The 13,059-nt window shown below is 44.6% G+C and overlaps 1 protein-coding gene across 3 annotated transcripts in view; it reads left to right on the top strand.

Annotated features, from left to right (window-relative positions):
- EFNB2 (ephrin B2) overlaps positions 1-9,250 on the top strand; it is a gene marked incomplete at both ends in the record, with an annotated part of 40,879 nt that extends 31,629 nt beyond the window's left edge. Inside the window, 3 exons of one of the 3 annotated variants that reach the window (XM_080719906.1) lie at positions 6,578-6,670; positions 7,388-7,501; positions 8,862-9,250. In XM_080719906.1, coding sequence (XP_080576032.1) covers positions 6,578-6,670; positions 7,388-7,501; positions 8,862-9,250 — 596 coding nt within the window. The remainder of the gene's footprint in view (positions 1-6,577; positions 6,671-7,387; positions 7,502-8,861) is intronic. The other 2 variants (XM_080719907.1, XM_080719908.1) reach the window with 2 other exon arrangements.
- Between the last annotated feature and the right edge of the window lie 3,809 nt (positions 9,251-13,059).

Raw genomic sequence — 13,059 nt, 5'->3', positions numbered from 1 at the left:
TCTGTATTAAGATTGACTCTCCTATGTAAAGGTAACCATTATTTTACAGTTGACTAAAATGTCCTCACTATTATTAACTTTATCTAAATCACCGTGGCAATAAGAAAATCCTTTGAAGTGTTCAAGATAAAAAGCTTTTTTTATGAAATCATGTTGACTTTTTTTCTTTTACTTAATGAGAAATTCTACCTGCATAATAAATCATCATAATTTCAGCAATAAAATCTTAGGCCTGGAGACCACTGTTTTCCCTCCGCAGAATACATTAAAAATCAAGTCACTAAGTTAGTTGAAGCAATATTCTGAGGGAAAATAAAGCACTTTCTAAATAATCTCAAAGTACTGTTTGAATAATAAAGAGGGGTACAGCCTTATTGCCAACACGTTTGATCTGAGGAAAGTGTGAAGGTAATGGATTGATGTCCAGGGCTCAGCTTGAGCATCCTGAATCTGGAATCGGAAATTTAAAATGCTCTGAAATCAGAAAGTTTTTGAGTGCTGACCTAAGTCCGTGCAAATGTTCCCAAGTCCAAAATTCCAAAAGCAGAAAAAACAAATCCTCTAAACTATGAAATTCTTCTGGGCCCAAGCATTTCAGATGAGGGTACTCAGCCCTGATTTCTTTTCTTGATACCTACCCCCTGTGCACACACACAACACTCATGCACACTTGTTTAAACATAAGCTCACAGGCCTTCAATGCTTTTTCTTGTGTCTTGTTTTACTCTGAGTATAGGTAGCCAGTAACTTTTGAGGACTTTCTTATCAAACATAACTGGTTCTTAGCATCTTTGATAATCCTTTTTACTTAATTTGTGTCCAGTTTTTTAATGTTTAAAGGGTTTTATGAGTTAGCTCTGATACAGTGTCTCCTGCTGTAGGTGGTGTACTTGTAACTCTGTCCTGTGGCGATGACCCTCCAAGGGCCCGGCCTCCTTCCCGGCCAGGCCCATCTACCCTCTTAGCACCAGCACGCTCACGCTTGCCCCACCTCTTCCCAAATGAACGCAGCCTAGTAACTAACTAAAATCATGCACATGCATGTGCAAACAAGAGCAGCTTACCAAAAACTTTTCAAGGTTGTTACATAAAAAAAACCAACAACTTCCATTTCTGACCTGTCATTGGAATATCATTGTTCACAGTGGGTACTTGCAGTCAAGGAGATAAAATTAAACCATTTTATTTCAAGAATGTTCATTATTGGTCGTATCCCTAGTCATTGTATAAAACCAGAAAAAAGAGAAGGAAGGTCTAAATTGTGACTCTATCTTAGAATTCTCTTTTTTCACGTCATTCTGTGTAGTGGAGAAACTAATTAATCGTGTTGTATCAAAGTCACTGGGGCTAAGTCAGTTATTACTACTTTAAGCATGATCTGCTGCTTTAAAATTTCAAAACACAACCACAGCGAAGTGTAGCTGGGTGAGAAATTCACACGCCCTACCTTGCTGCTCGTTTACAGTGTTAGTGGCGAACCATCCCTCCACTCACAGGGTAGTGTCAGCCAGGTGTCAGTGGGCTCTCAGCAAGGAGAGGGGTTTCTTTTTTTCTTTTTGTAAATATGAGTCTCTTTGGGGGAATATTTTTATTTTTGCTTTTATTCCTTCACATGAAGCCATTTTAAAAAGTATATCATAACACTTTTGCTCTAAGATAAAGCAAGTTTGTTGTTACGGGATGAAATGTTATGTGATTCAAAGTAATGCTGAACTCTTTTGATAGGAAGCCAAAGAACTCACAATGATGTTTTGACCACCCTTGGAAAATCAAAACTATGTATTTCAAATTTCTTTCACAGTAAAGCCATACAGAAAAATGAAGAGTTTGGAAGGGTGAATTTTTCTTTTGGCACATAGTACAGATGTTTACTTTAAATGTTTTGCTAATTAACTTTTTTAAAGTAGGCATTTATTTTTGGCACATTATTATTTTCATGTTCAAGAGTCTTCTCCTTCTGAGAGGTAGTATCTTAAAGGATAATCATGCCACTCAGGAAATGAAACTACATTCATTTGTGTTCTAGGATTTGAATGCCTATTTCCACAGTCCATATTCAGAATTCACATGACATATTTTGATATGAATTGATCCCAGGACAAATAAATAGATCTCAGTGTCCTGGATTGTATATTGACATTAAGTAATTACATTTTTATGTCTCTGTGTTTTTCAACTTATTTAACTCATTCTTTTCTTCTTTTATACTCAAAGACTTGGTAGCTTTGTTAGAAGAAAATAGTTTAGTTTTGTGTTTCTTACAGGATTATGTTTTGTTTTTTGGTGTGTGGGTTTTGTTGTTGTTGTTGGTGGTTTTTTTTTTTGTTTGTTTGTTTGTTTGTTTTTTTTTTTTTAGTTTCTCAGTTTGCCAGATAATAGGCTTAGGCTTCTGGTTTTTCTAAAGTCTGTGTTTGGCTTAAGGAGACTGGTGTGTAGGAGCTTCCTGAAATGCCATTGGGTGTGTGTGTGTGTGGGGGGGGGGTGTCATCAAATGTTGTTGGTTCTGTGATCAAGCCAGAGTGAATAGGTCAAGTTCAGCTTTTTAAGGACAAAGGTGATCCTTACTACTCTGTGGTTTTCCTGACTCTCAGCTTTATCAGTTCTTTCTCTCTGCGGCAGACTCATTTAATGACATCGATATAAATATTTACTTTCAAGTGTCCATCAATCTATGGCCTTTCCATGACCCCGGGCCAGTAAGTTACATCTTAGAATAGTTAGATAGGTCTTCCATAGTATTAAACTATTTTGAGGTCTCATTCTTCCCATAAGAACCTAAAACTTGTCCTGCACGGTGTTGCTGGTATCCTATAGGATGTCTTGGGTTGCCCTCATTCTTCATCAACTTGTGAAGGAGATTCATGTAGGGACCGAATCCAGCAGTCTGATTCTCCATTGACTAGCAAGCCCTCTCGGCCTGGTAGACTCCAGCCAGTGAGCTCCCGAGCTCCGGCTCCTGGGGAGCAGAGCCGTGAGGACTGACGCCATCGTGCAGCACTGCTTCCCCTCCAGGGGAGGCTCTCAGAAGCACAGCACTGCTTCCCCTCCAGGGGAGGCTCTCAGAAGCACAGCCGGGAATATCCTTGTCGATGTCACTGCGTCACTACCCTCTGGTGTCTGTCTCCCTCCTCCCTCCTCCCTCCCTCTCTCCTCAGATAGCTAACCTTGCTCTTCTCTGTTCCTGGTGCTCCTCTTATTGGTTGCAGCACTTTTAGGCCCTACGAACTCATTTTTGCTGAGCAGTGATCCCTGCCCACTGGAAGCCAGGCCCTGGGGGACAATGAAATGATCTCTGGATACTCGCCCCATGTACTTAGACCCCCGAAGCACAAGCTTTTAAAAGCAGCTGTAAAGTGCCCAGGTATCTATTTTCCAACTAGATGGAGAAACTTCTAATAATTTTTAATTTTATAAAGTCTATTTCCTCCCCCCACTCTCAGCCAAGAAAAAAAAAAATCTGGGCACTAAAAGCTTAGGTATAACAATGTTGTTTTTTTCTCAATGATTAAATGCAGTTTTATCTATCTAGCAATACTATGAGGGTGGCTGCATTAGATAATGCTGGTAGAAAGATACAAAGAAAAGCTAAGGATAATGAGGTAACACTTTATTTTTACTCTTCCTCTAAGTTGAAAATTCCCAGGACATTGAAATGAACAATAAAAATAATTGTGGGCCGGGCGTGGTGGCGCACGCCTGTAATCCCCGCGCTTGGGAGGCGGAGACAGGAGGATCCCGCTGGTTCGGAGCCAGCCTCGCTGGCTTAAGAGACCCTGTTTCCAAATAAAAAGTATAAAATAGGTCTGGGAGTGAGGCCCATTGGTAGAAGGGCTTCCAGGAACCCCAGTACCACACACACACACACAAAATAAATAATAATAATAATAATTGCAAAATTGTCTCCTGAAATGGAAATAGATTTTATTCCCAAGCACTAGCGATTTTATTGTTATTTTTTCAAAATCATCCCCTAAGCCTTTTACAGCTCCTGGGTGCCTGGCTGACGCTGGAGAACTCAGAATGTTAATCTTGTGGTTGTATTTCAGAGTTTACTGACAGGAAAGAAGCACACTCACGATAAAACACTTGGGCCATGTCCTGACCAGGTGGAGGCAGGGACTTCAGGGTCGGGAGTGTGCTCTCTGAGGAGGGCTGAATAAGGATCAGGGAAGCCAGTTCTCACTACGGGAAATTGTCTGTCTATTGAATGTAAAACTGAGTTAATTTTGAATTACTCAGACTCACTGTAGGGATTACCTTCTAAGTGTCAGTTGGTACTAATTTCTGAAGCAGGGTTTTTGTAACAACCTAAATCATCTTGAACTTGTGGCCACAGTCTTTCGTGGTGAAACGTGGAACAGTTATTTTTAGGTACAGCCCGTTTTAAGCAGCCAGGCATCCCAGATGCTATTTTAGCATCAGTAATGAATTTCCTCAATATCTTCCAGTGACTTCTGTTGACTTAAAGGAAAAAGGAGCCGAGTTTGGAATGTGGGGGAAACTTTCCTCCCTCACAGTCCTCTCTGCTCACTCCTGCTCCTTCCAGCCCTCCTCAACACACAGTACCTTTGGCAATAAAAAGTTAGTTATTTGACTTTGAGTTTGTTGTGCTTTTACACGGAGGCGCATTTGTGTGTGTGAATTTAAAAACAATGTGATTCTATTTTAATTACATCAGCTAAGCATTTGAAATCGTTAGCCACATAGGTCAGTTTCTTCACTTTTTTTCTATATGAAGACATAGCCTAATTTTTGAAAAATAAAACAAGAAAAGTAAACAAGTAACTGAAGATTATAGCACTGCTCTGAAACTGTCCGGCAATAGTGTTGCTCAGAGGAATCCACAGTCTGAAAACTTATGGAAGAAAAGATACTTTGAAATTTAACCACTTATCTCCCCTTTCGGGCAAGGGGAGAGAAGGTTGAGAAATGGGGAAGAGGGGTTGATCCACAGAAGCACACAGTTTTTAAGTGTTTATTCTCACTTATCTGCCAAAGATTTTCCTCACAAATCTACAAGCAGATACTGTCTACTTCTTACCAGCCCCCCAAAACATTATTGTGTCAACTCTTGTCTCTTTTTCCCAGGCAAAACTTCTGTGTCAACAGTAGCAGAAGAATGAGAGGGAATTGTGAGCCTGAAATGTTAGCAAGCTCTCAGATAAGCAAAGAGATAGTTACATGGAAGTAGCAGCCTTTGTTCTTAAGGGACACCATGAAATACAAGTTGGTAATGTAGGAACACACAGAGAAGTACATATAAGCACCTTATTTTTCAGTTAGGTAATTATCCACGGACTATGTCTTTCTGCTATAAGTGCATTTATAACCTGTTTGCTGACTAACAGTTTGGAAAACTAAAGAGCCTGGTTATAAGCATGTCTTTGGGGCATATTTTTATCAGAACACCCATCCCTTTTTCAGTCCCTGAGAGTAGTGTTGGCAGACTTTAATCAAAGGAGGGGATGATTTAATTTGCAGCAGGTTATATGAAACACTTCCACCCCGTGGCCCTTGAACTTTGAGGGAATGCCGTGTCCAGCACACTCCACCTTACCTTACCTCCTGGAACTGGGACTGTAATTGAAAGCCTGCTTCTCATTAGAGTGGCTGGCGGCCTATCTCTTTGCAGCTTCAGTTACAAAGCTATTCAGAGAACTCGCTGGCCTAAAGAGACAGACAGTAATATGTTCAAGTGGAGCACAGTCTGTTAAAAAAAAAAAAATAGCAAAACCGGTAGAAGGGCTCTGTCCTTCCTCCTGCCCCTTCTGCCCTTCTAGTTGGTGAACAAGAGGCGAGGAGCTATTGAAAGTCCTCACCTTATCGGCAGGGTTGCCGCAGAGCAGGCAGAGTGGGGTTGCATGTGTTCACCCTCTCTCCAGCCAGAGTTTTCCTGCAACAGGTGGCTGGGTCAAAGAGGTTGACCGAGGTGGTACTGGCAATAATAACATGCACATCCTTTCTGGTTTACACGGTGATAGAGGGGCAGAAGTCAGACTTTGAAGACCTGAAGTCTAGTGGAGGAAGTCTAGTGTAGTTCTTCAGCACATTTAAGGCTGGATAAAAGAAGAGAAGGTTGGGAAGGCTCCCTTCTAGTGTTTGCAGAACTTGGATGCTTGACAAACAGAGCATCAGGCTAATTGTTCTTGAAGCAGGAAATCTGTAGTAGAGGAAGCAGGTGTCGTGAGATGATTACCACGTTTCAAAATTACCGTATTAACTCTTTCTCTCTTTCAAGTTTGGCCCCAGAGTCAGTAGCCATTCTGGGAAGTGCTGGGCCTCTTATCTGTAGACTAACACTGCAGCAGTAGTGTGTGAGGAAGAAGAGTGTGCCTCAGGACCCTTGGAGCCAGGAAGCATACGCACAGCAGCGTCTCCAGTACCCATTTTCCTTTTCTTTTCCTTTTTCTTTTTTCTTTTCGGCTTTTAGCATCCCATACTTTTAGCAAACTTGTGACTGAGAGTGAATTCTTATTTTTCAAATTGTTTTCAGACATTTCATGTTCATGTAAACTTGGCTTATTGATTTCCTGATTTTTCTTTATTTTTTTGTTTTGTCCATTTTATTTTTAATCAGCTACATCAAATGGGTCTTTGGAGGGCCTGGATAACCAGGAGGGAGGGGTGTGCCAGACAAGAGCCATGAAGATCCTCATGAAAGTTGGACAAGGTAAAGACCATCTGCTGCTTCGGGAAGCCACTGGGATCCGGTGCAGCCCCCAGCTAGCGTGGCGCCAGTGCGGCCCCTCGCCTTCAGCCCTCCTCTCCTTAGTGCTGAAAGCAGATGCTGCTCTGCACCTCGAGCCATGACAGATTTCCTCAAGCCCTTGTAATAAGCTTCTCTTACTGGAGATCTCTCTAAAAGTTAAGGTCAGCCGGGCAGAATGTCTGTTGTCATACATATGCGTATGTCTTTTTAAAAAAGCAAAACACCTTTTGATTTCAAAAATCAAAATGTCCAGAACGTAAACTATATCTCTGCTGTTTTGCTCATTACCAAATCTTGACTACCGAGGAGTCGTGTTCCCTGTGCCTTTTCACGTAGAGATAACCTGTTGTGCAGAAAGAAAGAATGATTCTCCTAATTAGAAATTGGTATAGTAGTCAATCAACTCGCTAAGTTAAATTGGAATGTCATCTGCGATGCTTTGCCTGCCAAATGCAAGAATCCCTATAGTTTCCACAGATGGCCTCACAATCTAAACCTCTGAAATAACTAGTATAACCGTTGTGTTTTAAAAGGAAGATTATATTCTTGTATTTCACAGTGCTTTGCATAAAGAATCTTCTGTTCATTGCTATTCATGCCTCTTGAGATATATGTGCAGCGTCTAAGGCTAGATCTCCTCAGATGTCTGCTGTAATTGATCCTTTGTTTCTCACATAGATGCCAGTTCTGCTGGATCAGCCAGGAATAATGATCCAACAAGACGTCCAGAACTAGAACCTGGCACCAATGGAAGGAGTTCAACAACGAGTCCCTTTGTAAAACCAAATCCAGGTACAGCAGTGTGGTCCGTGTGCACGTGGGTCTGTGAGGTGGAGCAGAGTCCAAGGACTTCTCCACCGGCCAGATTAAGTGGGAGTTAGAGACGCCCGTCAGCCTCCGCTCTCAGCCCGTCATTATTCATCACGCTCAGTGAGACACAGTAGCTCGTTCCCATGGAAGTCTTAAATTCAGAAGAGTAGAATTTATCAGATGCAAGTGCTGGTTATGAGTATGACTCTTTCAAACTACACTTCTCATTGGCTGACTCTTTACCAAGCTCATTGTCAACTAGCTTAGAGCTGATGGTAATGTATATATAATTAATGTTCCAATCCTTCATCTAATTATGTCTAATCCACCAAGAGCCTCACTGATCCTCTTCTGAGTTTTCGGTGGTAACGTTGTAAAATACTGCATAACGCTACGCTTTTCAGTTGGCTACCGTGAATTTTTTTCACATCTCCTGTGTGAAATGAAATATTACCGGGATGCCTGACCCAAGTTCAGAATACCAGATAACACTGGCTGACCTTGAGCGTCACTCTCTTCGGTCTTGGAACAAGTAACCGTGTGCTGGTTGCCGTGCTAATGACTGTCTCACGTAGTAGCGGGTGAGCAGACGTCACCGTTTTGTATTAGCGATCCGCGCGCTTGGTGAGTGGCTGTGCAGATTTAGCATCTGCAGCCAGGTTCCTTCTCTTTCCAAGAGTCAAGGAGGGAAGTTGTTATTTCTAACTTTCAGTGACAAGATGTGTCAAATGCTTGTGACAAACTGATAAATGGATAACATAATGATGCCAGGCAATTTTTTAGTGCTTAACATTTGGGTTGGCAGTCTGTTCAAGCGCGAGAGTGTCTGCTGCCTTCCAAATATATTTTAAGTGTAAATCAAATAATACAAACGAGTTACGGGCTGAACCTTCTCCCAGGCCCGTCACTCCTTTGACGTTCACGGCTGTTCTGCCAGTAGGCAGGGCTCCTCTGTGGAAGGCAGGCTGTTGGAAGGTGCAGAGGAAGCAGTTTTCCATAGGGGAGGGGAAGAGCCAGGCGGGAAGGCTGAGCGCTGCCCTGGAGAGCAGGCTGCCCTGTGCTCTTGCCCCAGGCAAGTTGAAAGGCTAGACCAAGGCCTGGCGCCATGGCTGCCAGTGGTTGGGGACGGCTTCCAAGTCCCACCTGGAGCCATGTTTCCTCTCCTGCCCACGGCTGATGTCTGCCTTTGCATTTAGCTATTAAGCCAAGTAACTAACTGCTCACGGATGCCAGGCTGCCAGGAAAGGGGCTGGCCTCGCTTACTTGCTGGAGGTTGTGAGGGTCCTCGCGGAGGTCAGCCCGGCAGGGCAGTCACATCTCTCTTCTCGCTCGGTGTCCCCAGGTTCCAGCACAGCCGGCAACAGCGCCGGACACTCGGGGAACAACATCCTCGGTTCCGAAGTGGCCTTATTCGCAGGGATTGCTTCAGGGTGCATCATCTTCATCGTCATCATCATCACGCTGGTGGTCCTCCTGCTCAAGTACCGCCGGCGGCACCGCAAGCACTCGCCGCAGCACACCACCACGCTGTCGCTCAGCACGCTGGCGACGCCCAAGCGCAGCGGGAACAACAATGGCTCGGAGCCCAGTGACATTATCATCCCGCTAAGGACCGCGGACAGCGTCTTCTGCCCGCACTACGAGAAGGTGAGCGGGGACTATGGGCACCCCGTGTACATCGTGCAGGAGATGCCCCCCCAGAGCCCCGCCAACATTTACTACAAGGTCTGAGGCCCGCCGGTACCTTCGCCCAGGACAGGGCGGCCGCCCCGTGTCCGCGGTCACTGACTCAGCCCAGCAGGGGGAACCGGCTCGCAGGAGAGCCCGGAGCGAGCGGGACAGCTTTCTAGTCTGTAGCATTTCGGCCTGGGCGACCGCAGAACCTCCCTGCAAGCTGGAAGACTGTGCGTGGGAGATGCCGTGCGGACTGCGTGGCGGTGCGTGGACAAGGCTCGAGCACCCGCCCCAGGAGGCCGCGGCCCGCCAGGCCCTCCGCCGGCGCACTGGACTCTGCCACTCGGACCTAGGGCTGAGTAAGGTCTTCAGAGATCTCTAGCGTCTAGTCCTCACTGTCTCACTCTGCAGCACCGCACCTGACACCCCTCACCTCCATCCCGCATCACTCATGGACACTGTGGCCCGAGCCACCACCCTGGCTGGGGTGGGAGGCGGCCCCTGCAGAAGCCTGCTTGCTGGGAGGGCCCCAGCCTGAGCCCAGGAAGGCTGGGAGCTGGGGAAGGGGCTGAGAAAGGCTCTGGCTGCTGGTGCCTGGAGGGGAAGGGAGAGAGAAAAACCATTAGGCCCCGGCACCTGAGTTTTGCTAAGACTGAAGCAAGCAGGAGACACCGCCTGCAGCGGGTCGCGGTGTGCGGGGGGTGTTCACTGTTACAAAGGCAGTGTGCAGGAACACCACGGCCCTCTCCTTGGGGGAACAGAGGGGCTTGTTGGGGAAGGAAGGCCGAGCAGAAGGAGAGGGTAGGCTGCTGGCGACACCGCCAGCAGGACTGCGGTACTGGCAATAAGACGTACAGCTCGGGCTGTAGGAGAGACCGTCTGCTTCGGGTGATGTTTTAAGCAGACTCAGCTGCTATACTTATCGCATTTTATTAAACACAGGGAAAGCATCTAGGAGAAAAGCAGAGAGCCAAATCTGACCTAGAAGTTGAAAAGCCAAAGGTCCAACGGGCTGTGATTCCATCACCATTGACATTGTTAAAGAATTCTCATATTTGAAGGGTAGGTCAGACTCCCGCCCCCTAAATGCCCGCCCGCACCCTGTTGAGCCTTACACACTCTGTTTATGGCGGGCCCTCCACACTGCAGGGCAGGGAGGTGCTGGGGAGTGCCGGGCCCAAGCACATATGGCAAGCCTCAGAGTCCTGAAGAGTCCTGAAGAGTGAATTATTGATGTCGGGGGGAAGGAAGATTAGGACGTATTTATAATAGGTATATAGAACACGAGGGATATAAAGTGAAAGATTTTTTACTAATATATATTTTAAGATTGCACACAGAACACGCCAGAAGATGTGAAGCTCACTTGCGGCAGTGACGCAGTCCCACTACCCGATGCTTCCCAGAGTACAGATTTAAAAATTGGACAGCGCCTTCTGGGAAAAACAAGCCCACTCCAAAAATATCACTAATGAGAGTAAATAAAAAATAACCGAGGCCTCTGAAGGCATATCACGGAGCCGTAGACTAGGAAATACGAGCCCCAAACACCAGGAAATCGATGTGAGTGCATCGTCTACTTAACAATGGCATGATGTTCCGGCATTCATTTTCCGTGTTGGGTTCTCTCTTGCCTCGTGGGCTGAAGTGTTCTCTGGAGTCCGCAGGTCACTGAGGGCAGCGCAGCCGAGTCCTGCTGCGGCTCCCTCCCGGCCTCCCGCCCCACCCTCCCAGAAACCAGAAGAGTAAACAGGAAACCTACTTTTTATGTGCTATGCAAAATAGACATCCTTAACAGAGTCCTGTTACTATGGTAACGCTTTGCTTTCTGAATTGGGAAGAAAAAAAAGAAAGGAAAATGTAGCGACAGCATTTGAAGGTTCTCAAAACCTCCAATGAGAACCTGCAAAAATGAGTTGTCACAGAAATTATTATTCCCCATCTCCCGCACCTGAAAATGATGTTGGTCCAAAGTGCGTGTGTGTGTGTGTGTGTGTGTGTGTGTGTGTGTGTGTGTGTGGATATGTGGTATACATGTGTACATATATGTATAATATATATCTCCAATATATATTATATATATCTATATCATAGTTCTGTGGAGGGTTGCCATGGTGACCAGCCACAGTCGTATGTAATTCTTCCCATCACCCCAACCTCTCCTTTCTGTGCATTCATACAAGATTTTCTCGGAAGCCATCAAAAGTTACTTGTAGGATGGGGGAGAGGGGCGAGGAGGGGGAAAAAATGGGAAACGGTCTGATTTTCATGAAATCAAGTGTATGTATCATCGGTTGGCCACGTTCTGGTTCTATGCTAAACTGTGAAAAATCAGATGAATTGATGAAGAGTTACCTGCAACCAATTGAGAAGTGTTCTGTGCGTCTGTTTTGTGTCTGGTGCAGAAAATGACAATCTACCAACTGCCCCCTTGTTTGGAGTTGGTCCTGCTTTGGAAGTTACTGTAAAGGCCTTGCTTGTGCTGTCATCCCTAGTCACCGACTTCGGGATTTGCACCATCTTGTTTAAGTGAAGATGCTGTAAATAGGTTCAGATTTTACTGTCTATGGATTCGGGGTGTTACAGTAGCCTTATTCACCTTTTTAATAAAAAAACACATGAAAACAAGACAGAAATGGTTTTTCTTACCCAGATTGTGTACATAGAGCAATGTTGGTTTTTTATAAAGTCTAAGCAAGATGTTTTGTATAAAATCTGAATTTTGCAATGTATTTAGCTACAGCTTGTTTAACGGCAGTGTCCTTCCCCTTTGCACTGTAATGAGGAAAAAAATGGTATAAAAGGTTGCCAAATTGCTGCATATTTGTGCCGTAATTATGTACCATGAATATTTATTTAAAATTTTGTTGTCCAATTTGTAAGTAACACAGTATTATGCTTGAGTTATAAATATTTTTTTCTTTCTTTGTTTTATTTTAATAGCCTGTCATAGGTTTTAAATCTGCTTTAGTTCCACATTGCAATTAGCCCCCAGAAAATGAGACCCGTGAAGTCACATTCCACGTCTGTTTCAAACTGAATTTGTTCTTAAAAAAATAAAATATTTTTTTCCTATGGAAAAAGTGCCTTCCAAGTATTTTCCTTTCCTTTTCTTCCTTTTTTTTTTAAAATCTGTTTAGTTTTTGTTTCTTTTTTGTTCCTTATTTTGATTTACCTGCTTCTACTCTATTTCTCCAACATTATAATTATCTGGAGACTTCTACCCATGGACAGTTTTGTGCCCACTTCTCAAATGAGGACACGCACAAAATGTGAATGAAGTTTTGTCGTCCTAGTCATCCCGGGCAGGAAGAGACGAGAGTATTCTGAACAGTGAGAATGGTCACCTACCCAGTTAGCTGGGCGAGAAGGAAGGAAGTGTGCTCTCATCTTACCCTTAACTGCAGACTGATTTTGTTTCTATTTAAGCAAAGCGCTTATACTCAGTGGCTTCATTTTTATTTACAAAAAATTCCCAAGGGAAAGGAAAAAGCCCAATGTTCTGTATAAAAATGTACCTTGATGAAAATAACCTTTTGCGATGCTGGAGAGAGGAGCCCCAGGGCCAGCAGTGAGATTAAGCAGGAGTTCAGAGACCTCCTTTCTGGGGACAGTGGCTGTGTGTGTGCCTGGAGGGCTGGAGGCATTTTTCAGGCCTCCCTCTGGTGTCCTGGGGTCTTACTCATCACACTCCCGGGGGGCATCAAGCAATCAAGCACAGGAAGTTCCTCCCACCACCCTCATGGAGAACCTCACCATCCGCCCCAGGTCTGAGTGTCCCATATGCTGAGATCTCTCTCCGCCTTAATCACAGTTAATCCTTACCAGGGGAGCGAGCTGTTTTAGGTAGGGAGGATTACCAAAGA

This window comes from Muscardinus avellanarius, assembly GCF_963383645.1.
Source record: "Muscardinus avellanarius genome assembly, chromosome: 2".
Classification (NCBI taxonomy): domain Eukaryota; kingdom Metazoa; phylum Chordata; class Mammalia; order Rodentia; family Gliridae; genus Muscardinus; species Muscardinus avellanarius.
The sequence above is the reverse complement of the archived record's forward strand: the minus strand, read 5'-3'. Positions and strand labels throughout refer to the sequence as shown.